At 36.3% G+C, this 22,861-nt stretch overlaps 1 protein-coding gene across 4 annotated transcripts in view; it reads left to right on the top strand.

Annotated features, from left to right (window-relative positions):
* The window catches only part of ATP7A (ATPase copper transporting alpha), a 320,386-nt gene that overhangs the window by 203,714 nt on the left and 93,811 nt on the right, over window positions 1–22,861 (top strand). For all 4 annotated transcript variants that reach the window (XM_077144962.1, XM_077144963.1, XM_077144964.1 and 1 more), the window contains one exon: window positions 19,500–19,663. In XM_077144962.1, coding sequence (XP_077001077.1) covers window positions 19,500–19,663 — 164 coding nt within the window. The remainder of the gene's footprint in view (window positions 1–19,499; window positions 19,664–22,861) is intronic.

Genomic DNA, 22,861 nt, shown 5'->3' with positions numbered 1-22,861 from the left:
TATTATAAGATTTATAAAATATTTCCCTACATTTTCTTCTAACAATTTTATGGTCTTAGATCTAATGTTTAGGACTTTGATCCATTTTGAGTTAATTTTTGTATAGGGTGTGAGATATGGATCCTCTTTCATTCTTTTGCATGTGGAGATCCAGTTCTCTAGGCACCATTTATTGAAGAGACTGTTCTGTCCCTCGTGCATTGGCTTGACTGCCTTATCAACAATCAGTTGTCCATAGATGAGAGGTTCTATATCTGAACACTCTATTCGATTCCACTGGACAGTATATCTGTCTTTATGCGAGTGCCATGCTGTTATGACCACTGTAGCTTCGTAATATTCTTTAAAATCAGGTAGTGTTAGAACTCCACCTTTATTTTTCTTTCTCAGGATACTTTTAGCTATTCGGGGCACCCTGCCCTTCCAGATAAATTTGCTTCTTGGTTTTTCTATTTCTGAAAAGTAAGTTTTTGGGATTTTAATTGGTATTGCATTGAATCTGTAAATCAATTTAGGTAGAATTGACATCTTAACTATATTTAGACTTCCAATCCATGAACACGATATGCCCTTCCATTTATTTAGGTCTTCTGTCATTTCTTTTAACAATTTCTTGTAGTTTTCTCTGTATAGGTCTTTTGTCTCTTTAGTTAAATTTATTCCTAAATACTTTATTCTCTTGGTTGCAATTATAAATGGAATTTTTTTCTTGATTTCCCCCTCAGATTGTTCATGACTAGTGTATAGAAACACTACAGATTTTTGACTGTTTATCTTGTAACCTGCCACTTTGCTGTACTCGTTTATTTGCTCTAGTAGTTTTGCTGTGGATTTTTCAGAATTTTCAACATATAATATCATCTGCAAACAGTGAGAGTTTTACTTATTCCTTTCCAATTTTGATGCCTTGTATTTCTTTTTTCTTGTCTAATTGCTCTGGCTAGAACTTCGAACACAATGTTGAATAACAATGGTTTTAGTGAACATCCTTGTCTTGTTCCTGATCTTAGGGGGAATGTTTTCAGTTTTTCCCCATTGAGGATGATGTTAGCTGTGGGTTTTTCATATATTCTTTATTATGTTGAGGAAGTTCCCTTCTAGTCCTATCCTTAGAAGTGTTTTCAACAGGAAAGGATGTTGAATTTTGTCAAATGCCTTTTCTGCATCAATTGAGATGATCACATGGTTTTTCTGCTTTGATTTGTTGATATGGTGTATGTGCTGATTTGAAAGGATCTATGGGCCATAGAAAAGCCATGCTTTAATCAAAATCCCATTTTGTAAAGGCAGAGTAATCCCTATTCAGTACTGCATGTTTGAATCTGTAATTAGATCATCTCCCTGAAGATGTAACCCAGTCAAGAGTGGGTGTTTAATTGGATTAGCTGACGACATGTCTCTACCCATTTGGGTGGGTCTTGATAAGTTTCTGGGGTCCTATAAAAGAGGAAACATTTTGGAGAAAGAAAGAGATTCAGAGAGAACAGAGCAGAATGACATAGCCACGAGAAGAGGAGTCTGTCAGCCAGTGAAGCCCTGACTGTGCTCGCCATGTGCCTTTTTACTTGAGAGAGAAACCCTGAACTTCATTTGCCTTCTTGAGCCAAGGTATCTTTATCTGCATGCCTTCGATTGGACATTTCTATAGACTTGCTTTAATTGAGACATTATCTCGGCCTTAGACTGTAAACTAGCAACTTACTGAATTCCCCTTTTTGAAAGCCATTCCGTTTCTAGTATATTGCATTCTGGCAGCTAGCAAACTAGAACAGTGTATTATATTAATTGATTTTCTTATGTTGAACCATCCTTGCATACCTGAGATGAATCCTACTTGGTCATGGTGTATGATTCTTTTAATATGCTTCTGATTCGATTTGCAAGAATTTTGTTGAGGATTTTCACATCTGTATTCATAAGAGATTGGTCTGTAGTTTTCTTTTTTTGTAATATCTTTGTCTGGTTTTGGTATGAGGGTGATGTTGGCTTTGTAGAATGAGTTAGGTAGCTTTCCCTACTCTTCAATTTTTTGAAGAGTTTGAGCAGGATTCATACTAATTCTTTCTTGAATGTTTGGTAAAATTCACACGTGAAGCCATCTGGTCCTGGACTTATGTTTTGGGGGAGCTTCTTAATAACTGATTCAGTTTCTTTACTTGTGATTGGTTTGTTGAGGTCATGTATTTCTTCTCGAGTGAGTGTTGGTTGGTTGTTCATGCCTTTCTAGGAAGTTGTCCATTTCATTTACATTGTTGAATTTATTAGCATAAAGTTGCTCATAGTATCCTCTCATTGATTCCTTTATTTCTGTGGTGTCAGTGGGTATGTCTCCTCTTCCATTTCTGATTTTATGTATTTGCATCCTCTCTCTTCTTTTTGTATACCTTGCTAAGGGTCCATCAATATTATTGATTTTCTCATAGAACCAACTTCTGGTTTTGTTTTCTCAATTGTTTTCATGTTCTCATTTTCATTTATTTCTGCTCTAATCTTCATTATTTCTTTCCTTTTGCTTGCTTTGGGGTTAGTTTTCTGTTCTTTCTCTAGTTCTTCCAAGTGAACAGTTAATTCCTTGATTTTTGCTCTTTCTTCTTTTTTGATAGAGGCATTTAGGGCAATAAATTTCCCTCTTAGTATGGCCTTTGCTGCATCCCACAAATTTTGATATGTTGTGTTTTCATTTTCATTTGCCTCGAGATATTTACTGATTTCTCTTCTAGTTTCTTCCTTGACCCACTGGTTGTTTAAGAGTGTGTTGTTGAGCCTCCATATATTTGTGAATATTCTTGCTCTCTGCCTATATTGAGTTCCAACTTCATTCCTTTATGATCTCAGAAAGTGTTTTGTATGATTTTAATCTTTTTACATTTATTGAGACTTGCTTTGTGACCTAGCATTTGGTCTCTTCTTGATAATGATCCATGAGCCCTTGAGAAAAAGGTATATCCTGCTGTTGTGGGGTGTAATGTTATCTATCTGTTAAATCTAGCTCATTTACTGTATTATTCAAATTCTCTGTTTCTTTATTGATCCTCTGTCTAGATGTTCTGTCCATTGATGAGAGTGGGGAATTGAAGTCTCCAACTATTATAGTAGATGTGTTTTTTTCTCTTTTCAGTGTTTGTCTCATGTATTTTGGAGCATTCTGGCTTGGTGCATAAATATTTATGATTGTTGTGTCTTCTTGTTGAATTGTTCCTTTTATTAATACATAGTGTCCTTCTTTGTCTCTTTTAACTGTTTTACATTTGAAGTCTAATTTGTTGGATATTAGTGTAGCTACTCCTGCTTTTCTCTGATTGTTATTTGCATGGAATATCTTTTCCCAACCTTTCACTTTCAAACTATGTTTATCCTTGGGTTTAAGATGCATTTCCTGTAGACAGCATATAAATGGGTCCTGTTTTTTAATCCATTGTGCCAGTCTGTGTCTTTTGATTGGGGAGTTTAATCCATTAACATTTAGTGTTAGTATTGTACAGGCAGTACTTTCTTCTGCCATTTTGCCTTTTTGATTTTGTGTGTCATATCTCAAATTTTTCTTCTTTTTACCTTTACTGATAGTCTTCATTTCTACACTCTTCTCCACACCTCTCTCTCCTGTCTTTTCCTATCTGTCTCTAATGCTTTCTTTAGTATTTCTTGCAGACCTGGTCTCTTGTTCACAAATTCTCTCAGTAGTTTTTTGTCTGAGAATGTTTTAATTTCCCCCTCGTTTTTGAAGGACAGTTTTGCTAGATATAGAATTCTTGGTTGGCAGTTTTTCTCTTTTAGTAATTTAAATATATCACCCCACTCTCTTCTCACCTACATGATTTCTGGTGATAAATCTATGCATAGTCTTATTGAGGCTTCCCTTGTATGTGATGGATTGCTTTTCTCTTCCTGCTTTCAAGATTCTCTCTTTCTCTTTGTCCTCTGATATTCTGATTAGTATGTGTTTTGGAGTGCGTCTGTTTGGATCTATTCTCTTTGGGTTACGCTGCGCTTCTTGGATCTGTAATTTTAAGTCCTTCATAAGAGTTGGGAAATTTTCAGTGATAATTTCCTCCATTAGTTTTTCTCCTCCTTTTCCCTTCTCTTCTCCTTCTGAGATACCCACAACACATATATTCATGTGTTTCATGTTGTCATTCAATTCCCTGCATCCCGGCTCATAATTTTCCATTTTTTCCCCACATTTTCTTTTGGTTGTCGCATTTCAGATGTTCCATCCTCCAGTTCACTCATCCTAACTTCTGCCTCTTGAAATCTGACATTGTAGGTTTCCATTTTTTAAAAAATCTCCTCTACTGTGTCTTTCATTTCCATACATTCTGTGATTTATTTTTTCAGATTTTTTATTTCTTCTTTTTGTCTATTCCTTGCCTTCTTTATATCCTCCCTCAGTTCACTGATTTGATTTGTTATGAGTTTTTCCATGTGTGTTTGAACATTCTGAATTAATTGGTCAACTCCTGTATCTCAGTTGAGTTGTTGGTTTGTTCCTTTGACTGGACCATATCTTCAGTTTTCCTAGTGTGAGTTGGTATTTTTTGGTGGCATCTAGGCCTTTAATTACCTTAATTAGTTTACTCTGGAGATTGTTTTTACTTTTTTTATGTAGGATTTTCTTGCTGGATGACTTTGTTGTCTAACTGTTCTTTGACATTCAGTTCAGCTTTTTCTGGACCTCTAGCTTAGGTTTTTTTTAACAGATCAGAGTTTTTCAGTTCTTGTTTTCTTGTTTCTTGCCCTGCCTGTATGGTGCCTTTTCCCCCCTTAGGAGTGTCTGCTTAGGTATTATAGACCTCAGCCACATTTTCCCAGATCAACCTGGCCTTCTTTCAGGAGGAAAGAATCACCGGCGTCAGTTTTCCCTGAAGGTGTGACCCAGCAGATTGAAAGGCTTTCCTATGAAGCCTCTGGGTTCTCCATTTTTCCTATCCTGCCCAGTATGTGGCGCTTGTCTGCCTGCAGGTCCCACCAGCATAAGGTGATGCGGTACCTTTAACTTCAGTAGACTCTTCCTGCTGGGGGCGTGGTGGAGACAGAAGACAGATTGTAGGCTTGTTTTAGTTGCTTCACTTTTCTAGACCCTGAGGTCTGAATTCCTTGAGTGAGGGATTTCACCTTAGCTGGAACGCACCTCTTTCCTGGGGAACGCACAGGCTCCAGACAGATACTCAAACAAGCTTAATCCTCCCTATACCTGGGGCATTGGAGCCTGAGAAGCCGTGCAGCTGTATCCAAAGAGCAGTCAAGCTGTAGAAACACTGCAACCAAAATGAAAGAAAAAAATCCTTTTCAGAGCAGGACCCCCATTCCTCAGGTTTGCCAATCAACAGCTTAAGTTGGTACCTTGCTCTGTGTATCTCCAGGTCCTATGTGCCCCCTCCTTTTCTTCAGGGCCCAGACCTTTTCAAATCCAATAAACACCTCTTTTTTTTTCCATCAGCCCTGCTCTCTCTGCACTGGTGCAAAAACCAGTGATCTCTACTTTTACTCAAGGTTCAGCTGAGCTGGGGGCCTATTTTTAGTAGTCAGAATTTGTTAATAAATTCCACAATTGGAGTTTGGTTGGGCTTAGCCCCTGCTGCTGGTAAACGCTCTTTCTTTTCCCCTCTGGGAAACAGCCTGTGGGGGAGGGGCCCCGGCCACTGCGCTTTGGGGAATTCATGGTTCTGGGTGGGCTTGCAGCTGGTTCAGCTGTTCCAGCCTGGTGTACACTGTGTGTCCATTCACTCATGTGGCCCCAGCAGTTGTGCTGTACTGTTCCTGGCTGATTAATATCTGCTCTGGAGGACGAACTAAATCCCACTCCTCACTAAGCTGCCATCTTACCCCCCCCACTATGCCTTTTTAATAAACTTTAAAGTTAGGAAGTATATGTCCTCCCATTTCATTCTTTTTTTTAAGGATGTTTTTAGCTATTCGAAGCCCCTTTGCCTTCCAAATAAATTTGATGACTAACTTTTCCAAGTCTGCAAAGTAGTATGTTGAAATTATGATTGGTATTGCACTGAATTTGTAGATCAACTTGGGTAGAATTGACATCTTAATGACATTTAACCTTCCTATCCATAAACACGCAATGTGTTTCCACCTATTTAGGTCTTTTTTAATTACTTTTAGCAATGTTTTGTAGTTTTCTGTGTATAGGTTCTTTATGTCCCTGGTTAAGTTTATTCCTAGATACTTGATGTTTTAGGAGGTATTCTGAATCGAATTTTTTTCTCAATTGCCCCCTTGGTTAGGTCATTACTTCTGTATTGAAGCACTACTAATTTTTGCATATTGATCTTGTATCCCACCACTTTCCTGAATTTGTTTGTTAGCTCAAATAACTTTGTCATAGATTTCTTGGTATATTCCAGATATAAGATCATGTCATCTGCAAATAATGAGAATTTTACTTCTTCCTTTCCAATGTGGTTGCCTTTTATTACTTTTTCTTTCTTAATTGCTTTAGTTAGAACTCCTAGCACAAGGTTGAATAATAGTGGTGTTTTAGTTTGCTAATGCTGCCAGAAAACAACATACCAGAAATGGATCCGTTTTTAAAGAGGGAATTTAATAAGTTACAAGTTGATAGTTCTCGTACTGAGAAGAGGTTACTTTCACTCAAGAAAGGCTGATACCATCTAGAACACTTCTGTCAGCTGGGAAGGCATGGGGCTGGCATCTGCTGGGCCCTTGTTCCTGGGCTCCATTGCTTTCAGCTTTTGTTTCCTATGGCAGTTACTCACTTCGCATCTGTGGGTCTTCACTTATATCCTCCAGGACACAACTATAGTTCTGGCTTGCTTAGCATATTAAGAGAAGGTGCATGGCAACATCTGCTGGGCTCTGCATCCCCAAATGTCTGGGTCTCGTGTTGGCTCTGTCAGCTCTGAAGCAACTGTGCTCCAAGTATCTGCGTCTGCACTGAGCTTTCTCCAAAATGTTTCCTCTTTTAAAGGACTCCAGTATACCAATCAGGACCCATCTGATTAATCAAACGGTCACACTATCAATTGAGTGCACCGCATATCCATGGAGATAATCTAATCAAAAAATTTCCAACCTACTGAATGGAATCAGGATTAAAAGAAACAGCTGCCCCCACAGGATTGGATCAGGATTAAAAACGGCTTTTCTGGGGGATATAATAGCATCAAACTGGCACAAGTGGTGGCACTGGACATCCTTGTCTCATTCCCAATCTTAGGGTGAATACTTTCAGTTTCTCACTGTTGAGTACAATCCTGGCTGTGGGTTTTTCATATATGCCTTTTATACTAAAGAAGTTTCCTTCAGTTCCTACCTTTTGAAATGTTTTTATCAGAAAAAGATGCTGAATTTTGTTGATTACTTTTCAGCATCAGTGAAGATAAGCATGTGATTTTTCCCTTTCAATTTGTTAATGTGTTCTATTATATTGATATTCTTGTGTTTAACTACCCTTACATGCCTGGAATAAACCCTACTTGGTTGTGGTGTATAATTCTTTTAATATGCCATTGGATTCAATTTGCAAGTATTTTGTTGTAAATTTTTGCATATATATTCATTAGGAAGATTGGCCAGTAGTTCCCTTCTTGTAGTATTACCAGACAAAGACAATGAACTCTATTGCCCGTGCACTGAAATAACCAATTCCTGAGACTCCAGGATCCAAGATGGCGGCTTAGTAAGATATGTGCGTCTTAGTTCCTCCGACTCCAAATCAACTAATAGGTGAACAGAAACAGTGCAGAACAGCTCCCGGGGCTACGGCAGGGAATGGACACACAGCGTAACCCAGTCTGGACTGGCTAGTCTGACTGCGAGACTCGGCGGCGGTGAGATCCCCAAGCGGCGCGCGATTTCCCGAGCAGCGGCAGCTGCAGCGGTCGGAGCTACTCCCTCCCTCCTTCCCGGGCCGGCTGAGAGTCTCGGAGAGGCAAGTTTCCCAAGCCGAGGCGGCCGGCGCCCCTCTTTTGCGGGCGGCTTCGAGTCTCGGCTTCGAGTCCGCGGCTACGAGTCTCGGATCAGAGGGCTATCCAAGCCGCGGTGGCTCCCCCCCCCACGGGAGGCTTCCTGGTCCGGTGGGGAATTCCCCAGGCCCGCTGCTGCCGGCAACCAGCCACAGGGTCCCCTCAAGCCGCGGCAGCTGACGCCCCCACCACGCGCGGCCCCTGAACCAACGGAGAGAATTGGATTGGAAATCCCCAGGCCGCGGAGATCGGTGACCGGGGGGGACCCATTCCAAACACTTGAGACTAACGTGTGCCACATGCGCCACCTACTGGGCAAGATAAGAAAAACAGATCCCAGAGATTTCACAGAAAAATCTTACAACCTTGCTGGGTCCGACACCCAGAGAAATCTGAATAAATGCCCAGACGCCAGCAGCAGAAGATAACTGTCCACGCTCAAAAGATTGAGAATATGGCCCAGTCAAAGGAACAAACCAATAGCTCAAATGAGATACAAGAGCTGAGACAACTAATGCTGAATATACGAACAGAAATGGAAAACCTCTTCAAAAATGAAATCGATAAATTGAGGGAGGACATGAAGAGGACATGGGCTGAACATAAAGAAGAAATAGAAAAACTGAAAAAACAAACCACAGAACTTATGGAAGTGAAGGATAAAGTAGCAAAGATGGAAAAAATAATGGATACCTACAATGATAGATTTAAAGAGACAGAAGATAGAATTAGTGATTTGGAGGATGGAACATCTGAATTCCAAAAAGAAACAGAAACTATCGGGAAAAGAATGGAAAAAATTGAACAGGGTATCAGGGAACTCAAGGACAATATGAACCGCACAAATATACGTGTTGTGGGTGTCCCAGAAGGAGAAGAGAAGGGAAAAGGAGGAGAAAAACTAATGGAAGAAATTTTCACTGAAAATTTCCCAACTCTTATGAAAGACCTAAAATTACAGATCCAAGAAGTGCAGCGCACCCCAAAGAGATTAGACCCAAATAGGCGTTCTCCAAGACACTTACTAGTTAGAATGTCAGAGGTCAAAGAGAAAGGGAGGATCTTGAAAGCAGCAAGAGAAAAACAATCCATCACATACAAGGGAAACCCAATAAGACTATGTGTAGATTTCTCAGCAGAAACCATGGAAGCTAGAAGACAGTGGGATGATATATTTAAATTACTAAAAGAGAAAAACTGCCAACCAAGACTCCTGAGACTCCAGGGTTTTAAAGAGAAAAAACATTTATTTCTAGGTTCAGAGTAGGAGATTAGATGGCCTATTTGCAGTAATTCTAATAGTTTTACAGTATTAAAGAAATATGTGGGTTTTAGACTAATGAGCATAGTGGCCCCAGATGATGTAATTAGGGGTGATTTAATTATTGAGCATGCACAGATTGATTATATACTTAGTTGCAGAATGTATGTAAGAAAATGGCGGCCTTAATATGATGATGAGCATGATTTTTAGTATTACAATGAGATATAGGTGACTTATAGGTTAAAGTCTATGTTACTGTGCATGTCAGGTGGACCCATTTTGGTTGGATTCAGTTTTGGTTATAAAGATAACTTTGGATTTGGAGTGGGTTCATTCTGGGCTGGCCCAAGGCCCTTTGTTAATAAACATTAGGAGCTATCTTTAGTGATCACAAGACTTTAAAGTTGGAAAACTGGATAAATGGGTACAAGTGATGGTTAGTCGCAAGGGTTTTACAATTACAAGGACACAAGAGAAAGGCTATACAGTTATTATCAGATATCAAGGCAGCTGAATGAGAAGTCAAAGATTTTAGGTATTTCCCTCTATCTACTCTAATATACCAGAAACTAAAATGAAATATCTATATTCATTATTCAGTAATCATAATTATCCCTTAACTCCTAATGTCTTAGTTACAGAAGTATCTTTATCTGGTTTAGGTATTAGAGTGATGTTACCTTCATAAAATGGGTTAGGTAGTGTTCCTTTTTCCTCAGTTTTTTGGATGAGTTTGAAGAGGACTGGTGTTAATTCGTTTTGAAATGTTTGGTAAAGTTCTCCTGTGAAACTATCAGGTCCTGGGCTTTTATTTGTAGGAAGGTTTTTGATGACTGATTGAGTCTTTTTATTTGTGGTTGGTTTTCTGAGGTCTTCTGTTTCTTCTCCAGTTAGTATAGGTTGTTTGTGTTTTTCTAGGAAATTTTCCATTTCATCTAAGTTGTTTAGCTTGTTTGCATACAGTTATTCAATATATCCTTTTGTGATTTTTTTTTATTTCTTCAGGGTCCGTAGTAATGACCCCCCTATCATTTCTGCTTTTATTTATTTGCATCCTCTCTTTTTTTTTCTCTTAGCTAAGGATCCATTGATTTTATTGGTTTTCTCAAAGACCAACATTTGGTTTTATTGATTCTATTATTTTTTTATTTTCCAATTTATTTCTGCTTTAAGGTTTTCTCTTGTATTTGCTTTGGGGTTAGTTTGCTGTTCTTTCTCTAGTTTCTCGAGGTAGCAGTTAAGTCCTCAATTTTTGCTCTTTGTTCTTTTTTAAATATAGGCATTTAGGGCTATAAATTTCCCTTTCAGCACTGTCCTTGCCTCATCCCATAAGTTTTGATATGTTGTATTCTTGTTTTCATTCATTTCCAGATATTATCAATTTCTGTTGCAGTTTCTTCTTTGTTCCCATGTTGTTTAAGAGTGTGTTATCTAACTTCCGTATATTTGTGATAGTTCTGCTTCTTTCATAGTTATTGATTTCCAGCTTCATTCCATTGTGGCCAGTTAAAATGCTCTGAATAATTTTAATCTTTAAAAATTTTTTAAGACCTATTTTGAACCCCAACGTATGTTCTCCATAACATTTCTGGAGAATGTTCCATGAACACTTGAGAAGAATATATGTCCTGGTATTTTGAGGTGTAATGATCTGTATATGTCTGTTAGGTCTAATTCATTTATGGCATTGTTTATGTTCTCTATTTCCTTATTGATCCTCTGTCTGGTTGTTCTGTCCATTCAGGAGATTGTTGTATTGAAGTCTCCTACTATTGTTATTGAAATGTCTGTCGCTCCCTTCTGTTTTGCCAATGTCTGTCTCATGTACTTTGGAGCTCCTTAATTGGGAGCATAGACATGTATGATTATTTTTTCTTCTTGGTGAATTGTCCATTTTACTAATATATAGTGCCCTTTTTTGTCTCTTGACATCTATCCATTTGGAAAGTCTTTACTGTCTGATATTAGTATAGCTATTCCTGTTTTCTTTTGGTTACAGCCTGTGTGGAATATATTTTTCCATCCTTTCATTTTCAATCTATTTATATCCTTGAGTCTAAGATGAAGTTCTTGCAAATGGAATATAGATGGATCATATATTTTATTCCATTCTGCCAATATGTATCTTTTAATTCGGGAGTTTAGTCCCTTAAAAGTTATTACTATAGAGGTAGTTCTTTAATCTACCATTTTATCCTTTAGTTTTTATTTGTCAAATCTATATTTTTTCCTTCTCTCTCTTTTTATCTTTTATGTTATACTGACTAATACTCTTCAATTCTGTGCCCTCCTCCAGACCTCTCCTGTCTTTTTTTTTTTAGCTGACAGAACTCCCTTTAGTATTTCTTGCAGGGTAGGTCTCTTGCTTGCAAATTCTTTCAGCATTTGTTTGTTTGTGAAAAATTTAAAATCTCCCTCCCTTTTTGGGGGGTAAGGGAGGGTGCATGGTCCGGGAAATATCTCCCTCACTTTTGAAGGACAACCATGCTGGATAAAGAATTCTTGTATGGAAATTTTTCTCTTTCAGAACTTTAAATATATCATACCACTGCCTTCTTGCCTCCATGATGCCCATTTAATAGTCAGTACTTAGTCTTGTGTGCCTTTTCTAAGAGTAACTAAAACCATGACCAACAATATCATACCATTGTTTCATAACATACAGATTGGTATCATGCTATAACATCAACAGTGAGAACACTATCAAATCTTCAGTAAGTTTTATATAATTTCTAAATATATGATAATATTTTACCCTTATAAATTTAGCTTATGACAGGATAGAAAATCCCCTTTAACCATTGTAATCCTTCTCAAACACCTCCTATGTAATATGTTAAACTATTTTAGCACCTTACTTTTACAAGATGAAAGAGCAAATTCTTGTAACAGTTTTCCTCTTAACAGTGGGAAGGCTTGTCTTCTGAAATAAAGGTTGATAAAGCCAATATAAACATTAACAAGGATATTGTTTTGATGCAAAAGTTTTGTCTTATAGACAGAGTACTTGAATAATTAAGAGAAATGATTTTAAAAGCTTTTCACTGTGAGCAGGCTAACAATCTACATTATTTTTATATTTTAACAAAAAACTAAACTTTAGTTTTGTATGAATACATGGTTTTATACAAAAGCATTTTTTAAAACAATGGTATAAACAGGCTTATTAAACTTTGTTCGACATTGGCTATGTCAAACAATTTGCTTTTAAAACTGTTTATATTCATTCAGGTCTTATAGTTAGCGTACAAACAAAATTCACTTTGATCGAGAATATGATCATTTTAGTATGGAAAATAATAAAAATACTATTTATACTACATATAGTCTTTATTTATCTAGACTGCATAAATCAAAAGTAAATTTGGTAATAAATTCACAAAGTTCTTTGAACATGCATACTTTCTTCCAATAACAGTATTCATGAAGAGGAGAAGACAAAGATACTACAAAATAATGAAAGAAGAAAGATATTTATATTTGAGTTTTGAACACAGCTAGGCATTTACATACTTTTTAATCACAATACATAAATAATTACTTTAGAATATGCCCTAAATCTCTCAGTCCAAATGAGCACCACCTTCAAAGCTCAGAAGAATTCATGTTTGAAATATAATTAGCTTTTTAATAATTAAGGGCTTTATATCCAGAAAAAAACTCAAATTTTTCTCAGCATTATTCCCACATGCTAAATAATACCAGGAATATGTTAGTTTATAAAATTAAATTATAACTTCAAAAAACTAGTTCAGAGCTGTATTTATTCAGATGCTGCTTTCTTATATAAAGGTTTTACAAATTTCATCTTGTCTATGAGGTCTTCTTAGGTCATTATTTATTTATCTGCTTTTTAAATTCTTCCCAGCATTTTTTAAGACTTTTTTTTTTATGGTATAGTATAACATATATACAAAGCAAAGAAATAAAAAAGCAGTAGTTTTCAAAGCACTCTTCAAAAAGTGGTTACAGGATAGATCCCAGAGTTTGTCATGGGCTACCGTACAATCCTCTCATATTTTTCCTTCTAGCTGCTCCAGAATATAAGAGGCTAGAGGGCTTCAATATTTTTTTTTACCATCACAATCGACTTTTTTTGTGAAAAATAACATATACACGAAAAAGTTATAAATTTCAAAGTATATCACCACAAATAGTTGTAGAACATATTTCAGACTTTGACATTGGTTACAATTTCATAATTTTAGGTTTTTTCTTCTAGCTGCTCTAAAATACTGGAGACTAAAAGAGATATCAATTTAATGTTCAGCATTCATATTCATTTGTTAAGTCCTATCTTCTTTGTATAATTCCATCATCACCTTTGATCTTTCCATACTTCTCTTTGGATTTGCTTGGGCTTTGGCAATTCTAAATTTTTGATATTGGAAGGGTCTGTCACCAATATGGGGTAGGGAGATGGAATGGTCTGATGTCCTGGAGAGTCTGGACTAGGTTTCAGGACTTATCTGGACCAGGGACCCATCTGGAAGTTGTAGGTTTCTGGAAAGTTACTTTAGTGCCTAGAACCCTTGTGGAATCTTATAAATTGCCCTAGGCGTTCTTTAGGATTGGCTGGAATGGTCCTGGTTGGGGGTTGGCAGGTTATGATAGGTAGCAAGGTCTACCTCAAACTCGTGTAAGAGCAACCTCCAGAGTAGCCTCTCAACTCTATTTCAATTCTCTGCCACTGACACTTTATTAATTACACTTCTTTTCCAACTTCCCAACATTTTTATTCCTTTGTTACTACTGACTTATACTTTGTTCTGGTACACGTACATTTTGATTAGAATATGAACTCTTTGAAGCTGAGAATTATGTCTTCCCTATTCATGAGAGTGTTCACTAGCAAAAATGGGCTTATTGGCATTAATAAACTACTACAAATTCAAATTTTTTCACATACTGAGGTTCCAAAGGCCAAGTATACTAAAAATGCCAGATTTTTTGAAATCCAGGTAATCAAAGTTATAAAAAAATCTCATTTGTATTTCTTCCTAAGCTTAACCGATTTCTTAAATAGGGTATATTTGAAGCATCAGCATATTCTCACCTTATTATTCCATTTTAAAATTCATTATTAAATTCCTTCTATAGAAAGTTAAAAAATCTCTTTGTTTTAATATCCTAAAATTATGAACAACCTTAAAAGTAGACTGCCAAGTTCTAGAAAATATGCCGCAAATGTTTAATTTACACCAAGCCTAAATCCAAGAAAACTTTTCCATACCTCTCAAGGAACTTTCATTTTACTTATTGAAATTTGGTAATTAGATTTTATTTAGTTACTCTGTCCAAGTCTATTCATATTTTAATGATGATCTAATTACTATAGTTACCATTGTAAAGGTGTTATTAGAAAAAAATAATTTTAACAAACATGGCCTATTCTGCAGTGTTTTCTCTGCCTGGCATTTCTTATCTCCAGGTCCATTTAAAAGAATTTTAAACTACACCTCCCCATTATTTCAGCTCTCAGTTCTTCCTTCATGACTGCCTTAGGTTCTTAGGCCATGAGAGCAGGAATAGTTCTGACAGAAAGTTTGAAGCCTGGTCTGCTGAACTTGGATTTGAAACTTTTAGGTAAGGGCCCTGGAATTTGAGAGTTTCTATACCCTTCGTAGTTATTTCCAATTATTAGATTTAGTACACTTAAAGCTGTGACCTGCACCATTGAAAAGGTCTTTGTCTTTTCCAGAGTTAGCCCTCTGGCAACCTTCTGCTGCCTCAGTGAAATTCCAGGGACTGTTTCTTTCTAATGTCCAGGTTTGTTTACAGTAATTACAAAAACTAAAATTTTGAACTCTGCTGCCCAGAAAGTTTTTTCTTTTGGGATTTTAGGAGTACTAATTTATATATGTGTGTGTGTATATATGTATAAGCACTTATTCATTTTTAAGCAATTTAAATATAATTCTTAAAGAATTTTTGTTAATTTGCTATTACCATCCGGAGATATGAGAATATACATTGAACAGTTAGATAGACACAAAATAGAAAGTCACAGGAAACAGAAATACTTTTGAGAGGGACAAATAAAGGATTGAATATACATTACCTTATCCCACTTCCTCTCTTTTGCAGAACAGTTATAGAGCCATTCTCAGGCTATTTCTCCCTGATCTTAAATCATATTGAAGCTGGATTGTGTTATAGATAGAAAAACCTTTTATTCATAGGCTCAAAATTAAATCTTTCAGATTTTCACTACAGCCCAAATGTCCCCATTTTAAAAGATTTTTTTTCCCGGTGCCTGCCCATGAAAAAAAAAAACATCTTTTTTTTTTTGCAATCAGTAATCAGTTAGGAACAATTAAACAATACAAATGCAGAAACATACTAACTACTAAATTCAAAAAGGACACTTAGTACTTCTAATGTTTAAGTAATACACAAATTAATAATTAGATTGAACACAGCAACTAACAAACAAGCATTAAATGTATAACACAGTGATTAACAGTTAAACAAGCATTAAATACTTATTATACCTATGCAACACACGGGCTAACAGTTAAACAGACCTACTTAATTTCATTTAACACAAATTAATTGTTGGATTACTTATTTTCCAGGAGTATAGGCAACAGAAAACCTCAGGTCAGGGCTTCAAACGCCATACAGAATGGTACCCCCAAAACAGAAAGGTATAGAGGTCACAGTAATGGGGATTGTTCTGGGAGTGGGACTGGGCCTCAAAACCAGGTTGAGGGGGACTTGACTTGCCATATTAACTCATCAATCCACTTTTACCCACTTACTCAGTCAGATGTCTGGACTTGGAACTGGAAACAGTTTCTCTCTTTGAAGCCTTTTAAGGTACTAAAATGTCATTCTGGAATGCTGGCAGAACCGAGAAAATCCCAATTGCTGAGCCTCTACACTGAATACAGTCCAGCAGCCACAAAGGCTCAGTTACCAGGCTTACTTGCTTTGCTGGGGCTCCAGAGCCTCAGGTAGCATCCCTTCTGGAGTTGCCAAATTGTTAACAGACTAGAGCAGGACATTTTCACCCCAATGTGCTCCAATGACCAATTCCTAAGACACCGGGGTTTCAAAGAGGGAAAAAGTTTATTGCTAGGTGCAAAGCAGGAGATGGCCTATCAGCCCCAAGTCTGTCTCACTAGCATATTTTTAATTGAGCTGCAATATCTTTCATTTCCAAACGATTGCAATTAAAAAAAAAATTTACAACTTCTTCATGCTCTTCTAGTGTCTTCTTCTTCTTCTTTTTTTTAACATGGACAGGCACTGGGAATTGAACCTGGGTCTCACCATGGCAGATGAGAACTCTGCCTTCTAAGCCACCATGGCCCACCCCTACTGTCTTCTTGATATCTTTTATCTCTGTAGCCAACCCGTTGAAGTTATTTAGGAGAATTGTATGAACATCTTTGATTAATTGTTCTATGACTTTGGCTTTTTAATTTAGCCATTTGACTTGGCTATATCTTCTTACATCTTCATGTGCTTAGTGATTTTTTATTGATTTATCTGCATTTGAGTAACTTGATAAGGTTATTTTGAAAGTTGACATCCCTCGTACATCTCAGATTTTGTGGTTGATTTAATTAGCATTGAAGGTCTCCTTTTGTGCTTGGTTTTGTCAGTAATTCCCCTCCAAACCAAGGTGGGCCCTCATGCAGAAAGTGCAACTCTAATGAAGATCTGTTAAAAGCTAGGGAGAAAGGCAGTTTGTCAGAGTGTACTTTCTGTGTCTTCCCAGTGGATGGTGCTCTTGGGATACCTCTTGCCTTCAGGCCAGCCTCTCCCCAACTGTGGCAGCCAGCTGGGCAGGATTCAGACCAGGTGTAAATCCAATGAAGACTGCAGGTCTCCATGTGTGCTGAAAGCTGCCAACCCCAAGGATGGGGAGGTGGCACTCTGTACCTCAGCCGAGAAACCCCTTGTGGGAATAATGGGTCTGGTGGTTACCAGGCTCCTTCGTGGAGTGACGTTTGGCTGTGGGACTGAGAGTTTCAACTTCCCCTGCTCACAGCCAACCCAGGAGTGCCTGGTGGTACATCATGGCTTGTTCCCTCATCCCCACCTCTCTGCCCATGTACTTTGTGAGTGCTCTGGGCCTCTGGAGGAAAGAGAGAGCAGGACCCAGAGTGTCTCTTTCACTGGCCAGTTGTCAGATTGATTCTCCTTTGGGCCTCTTCTTCCCCCCAAGGGGAGGGCCGCATAGTTTCTGCCAAAACCAGGCAACCACAGTAGTCTACCTTGGGGTGAGGGGTGGGCACTGTGTGCTGCAGCAAGGTCTCTGTGCATAGGTAAACCAAGACTGCTGGCTTCCAGGTACCCACAGGGGAACTCCTGGCTGCAGAGCTGAGAGGGAAGATCTCTCAAGCTGTCTGCAGATATGGAAGTGTGGGGGTGTACCACTCCTTTGGCACCTACTCAGATCTGCATATTACAGCCTGCCCTAGGTATAGTCGTGAATGAGTAAACTCACCCCATCCTTTCAATTGTAATTTCTCCATTTTTTCATCCGAAAAGTCCTACCTATATGTAGAAGTCCCTCTCTGGTTGCTTGTACTCTGAAACTGCTGTCCCAGTCGTTTTCTGTCCTTTTTCTACTTGTTCCATGGTGTAGGGGTGAATTCACCCTATCCTAGGCTGTTATCTTCCTAGAAGTCTACATTCACTTTTTTTTTTTTTTTGGCATGGGCAGGCATCAAGATTCGAACCCGGGTCTCTGGCATAGCAGGCAAGAACTCTGCCTGCTGAGCCACTGTAGCCAGCCCTGCATTCACTTTTAAAAAAATTACAAATTGGTCTTCCTTAAATTTTCTCTGCATTATGCCTATAAAAATGAATAGAAAGATTTCTAATTATAATTTGAAGTAATAATTTAAAAAATTATTTATAATTTATGTAAGTATTAAACATGAGTTTGAAATTTGAAAATCAGATTTTCTCTTCTATTTCTTCCTGTTTGACTGTGGATTTCATCCAACTGAAGCCAAAAGATTGTTTCCTACTTGCTCTATACCTTTCTCTTATAACTATCACTTTCCCATAGGTCGATCATCTGAAGTATTTGGTACCCACTAAGCCCAGAATGCAAACACTTTATGTAGAAAATGTAGGCTAAATTAGGAACTTTGGTTTTTTATTTTGAAATATTATTAAATTAATATTTGAACTTTTTTTCTTTTTTATTAAACCGTAGAGCTGACCTTTGGCCTAGTAATCCTCTTCCCTGTCAGATGGCCACCAGGTGCCACAGATTCTTAGAAAGAACTGCTATTTCTGCTATGTGGAATTAATTTTCTTCCTGGTAAGGACAGAAATAGCTGGCCTAGAAAAGTGGGGCAGTTGTTAACAAAAGGTTTTCTCCAGAGAATAATAGCACAACTGCCAAAAAATAAATTCCTTTGTTTTATTAAAATATTGTGTGGCACTTTTTTTCTGGGAATAAGAACTTTTTAAATAAGTGTGTTCCAGACAGCAAAACTTGAGAATTTTAAGAAATGATTATTTGATAACATTATAATGTGTATGTTGATACATTCTTAGATACTTTGCTTCAACTGTAATAACTAATTTCATAAGTGTTTGAGGTTCTCCAGAACTCTTTTCAGCTAGCTTCTGGATATTCCCCATAAACAATTGGGTCTTATTTGGATTTCAGTTGAAATAAACTAATAAACAGTTATAAGACAAATGTATAAATGTGATTACTGCCAAGATATTTGATCATATTAAGGAATTATAATTTTATTTTATGTGTGATACTGATATTATAGCTATTTTTAAAGAGAAGAGTCTTTGTCTTTTAGACATATATTTTGAAGTAATTATACATGAAATGATATGATATCTGGGATTTCTTTCAAAATAATCCAGGTAGAGGACAGGGCATGGAGTGGGTAGGAAAATAGGTGAAACCACGTTAGTTAAGTTGTTGAAACTGGGTGATGGGTATAGCAAGTTTATTACTCTCTCTTTCTTATGCATATATACATATTTATATATATTTGAAAATTCCATAATAAAACATTTTAGAAATAAGGTCTCCTTTATGAGTAGTTTTATTTGGTTTGGGTTCAATACTTGTTTAAAAGCTAAGTAATAGGATCACGGTGGCTCAGCAGGCAGAGTTCTTGCCTGCCATGCCTGAGAGCCAGGTTTGATTCCCGGTGCCTGCCCATACAAAAAAAAAAACCTAAGTAATAAATTCCTCCAGACTGATCTTAGTTTGTATTTAAATGAAAAATGCTGGAAAAAATTGTAATTTTTTAAAATAAAGAATGTTATCTAATTGTTTTTCTTATCAATGCCCATAGGAATATATTCTGTACTTGTGGCTCTGATGGCTGGCAAAGCAGAAGTAAGGTATAATCCTGCTGTTATACAACCCCCGATGATAGCAGAGTTCATCCGAGAGCTTGGATTTGGAGCTACTATGATAGAAAATGCTGATGAAGGGGATGGTGTTTTGGAACTTGTTGTAAGTAAAATTATTTTATGCAATTAATGAAATTTCCAGAAAAAATCTTGGTGTGTATTCAAAGAACAGTTGCAGAGATAATTGAAGGTTGAGACAATTAGGGAAACTGGAAAATGGAAGGATAAGATAGGATCTTTAAGCAAAGAATGTAAAGGGAAATTGTCATGTCTCTACTAAGAACCGAAACAGAACTGAGTTTGATTGGATAAGTGAAAATCAACTTTTAAAATGTAATATAGTTCCTACCTTGTAGCATATAAAAATAGATTAAAATGCATTGAAGACTTACATTGTATAGATGAAGTCATAAAACCAGCTATAAGGTATTTGATATAAAATGATCATTCTCTCTGACCCAGAAAATCAACTGTAAGGGTCTATCCTATAGAAATATGTGTATATAATGTTATATTTATTAAATAATTCTAAAAGCTTAAAATTAGAACCAATCTAAATGTCCATGAATAGGGAATGGTTAGATAAATTATATATAGACATATTATGGAATACCATGCAGCTGTTTAAAAGAATAAAATAGATCAATATTAATTAACAAGTAATGACATCTAGGGCATATTATTAGTTAAGCAAAACATGTTGCAGTATAGTACCTATAGTATAATCCCATTTAATTAAAAGCTGCAAAATCATATGTATGCATGTTTATATAATGTATATAAACCCTGGAGAAAGAACTGGTTTATATACATGATATATATATAGCAGTGCTTTTCTGGGCAAAAGAGTAGGTTTGGGAGGGAGAGCAGAGAGAAACTTGTACTTTTTCAATGCTGTTTTAATTTTTTATAACTTATATCATAGTAACATATATACAATTCAGCATTTCCCATTTGAACTCCTTTCAAGTGTACAATTCAGTGGTATTGATTACATTCACAATACTGTGCTACTGTCACTAGCATACATTACCCCAACTTTTTCATCACGTCAAACAGAAACACTACGTTAAACAGTTACTTTTTATCCCCAACCATCCAGGCTCCTGGCAACTTATAATCTATTATCTGTCTCTGGGAAATTTGCTGAATCTAGGTGTTTCAAGCAAAGTCAAAGAATATTTGTCTTTTTGTGTATGGATTATTTCACTCAATATTATGTCTTCATGGTTCATTGTTTTAGTTTTTATATCTAGAGTGTATTCAATTATTATTTGTAAAATTTAAAAAATTGAAACAAAAAACTAACCTTGTACCAAAATAAGTTCTAGATCAAACAATAAGTGGAATGTAAAAAATGAAACCATAAAATTACTATAAGTCATCTTTGGAGCACTTTTTCAATGCTTCATTATAAAATTTCCAGACATGTAGAAAATCAGAACACAGTGCACAGCCTTATACTCATTACTCAGATTCTGCAATTAACATTTAACTGTATTTGCTTTATCATATGTCAGCCTGTCTGTCCATCATTCGTTTTTTTAATGTTTTATTTTGAAATAACTTTAGACTCATAAAAAAGTGCAAAAATGGTACAGAGAATTCCGGTGTATGCTTCATCTCGGTCCCCAAATGATAACGGCTATTCTATCATTTAGAAAAATATATTGGAATGAGAAGAACCTTTCTAAATATGATATAAAATTAAAAAATAATAAAAGAAAAGATTGATAAATTCAAGTACATAAATATTTCTGTTTGGGAAAAAAAATACCAGAAATAAATTCAGAAGGCAAGAAAATAATTGTAATTCATATCGTTGAAGGTTAATTTTCTTAGTATATGAAGAACTCTTGCAAATCAGTATGAAAAACAGCCAGCAACCCAAAGTAAGGATGGTAAAGAATAAGAAGTGACAGTTCACAGAAAGGTTAAAATAATTACCTATTAAAAATATGAAAAAAATGTCAACCTCACTTGTAATAATAGTAAAACAAAAACCATACTGAAATTCTGTTTTTTATTTATTAGATTAATAAAGATCAAAAACAATTTTGATAACTCTGATCTCTCATGCATTACTGAGTATAAATTGATACAAGCTCTCAAGAGCAGAATTTGGTAGTATCTATCAACAGTAAAATTGCATATAGCTTTTGCCTCAGAAGTGCCAATGTAGGAATTTATCGAAGGACGTATTTGCAGATGTGTGAAATGACGTGTAAAAATATGTTCATTGTAGTATTATTCATAAAAGCAAAAGATAGGGAAAAATCTTAAATGTCAGTTGTTGGGAACTAGGAAAATAAATTATGATGTGTCCATATTGTGGTATACTAAGCGTAAGTAGAATGAGTGGTCTTTGTGCATATTTTTTAGATTAAACAAACCACTTTATTGAGATGTAATTCACATACCATAAGATTTTCCATTATATGGGGGAAAAAAGGTTAAATAAATTGAGTGGATTGAAATACTACTGGTCAATGAGAGGGAGGGGTAAGAGGTATGGCATATATGAGTTTTTTCTTTTTTCTTTCTTTTGCTGGAGAGATGCAAATGTTCAAAAAAAAATGATCATGATGATGATTACACAACTATGTGATAATATTGTGAGCCACTGATTGTACACCATGTATAGAATGTTTGTATGTCAAGAATGTTTGTGTTTGTTGTTTACGATAAAAATATTTTAAAAAAAGATTCACCATTATAAACTGTACAATTTAGTGGTTTTCAGTATATTCACTGAGTTGTACAGCCATCACCACCATCTAACTTCAAAACATTTTCCTCACCCCGAAAAGAAACCCCATCCCCATCAGCAGTCACTCCCCATTTCCCTTCCTCCCAGCCCTTGGCAAACGTGAATATTCTTTCCATCTGTATGGATTTACCAATTCTAGACATTTCATATTAATGGAATCATACAATTCAAAGTCTTTTTTGTCTGGCTTTTTTCACTTAGCATAATGTTTTCAAGATTTATCCATGTTGTAGCATGTATCAGTACTTCACTCCTTTTTGTTGAATATGATTCCATTGGTGGATATTCTACATTTTGTTTATCTATAACTCAGTTGATGAACATTTGGATTTTTTCCAACTTTTGGATATTATGAATTCTCTGAGCATTCATGTGTACACATTTTTGTGCAACCATATGTTTTCATTTCCCTTGGGTATATACCAAGGAGAAGAATCGCTGGGTCATACAGTAACTCTATATTTAACCTTTCAAGGAACTGCCATGCTGTTTTCTGAGCGGCTGCCTCATTTTACATTCCCATCAGCGATA

The sequence above is a fragment of the Tamandua tetradactyla genome, chromosome X (assembly GCF_023851605.1).
Source record: "Tamandua tetradactyla isolate mTamTet1 chromosome X, mTamTet1.pri, whole genome shotgun sequence".
Taxonomy (NCBI): Eukaryota; Metazoa; Chordata; class Mammalia; order Pilosa; family Myrmecophagidae; genus Tamandua; species Tamandua tetradactyla.
Note: the sequence above shows the minus strand (reverse complement) of the source record. Positions and strands in the feature narration are given on the sequence as shown.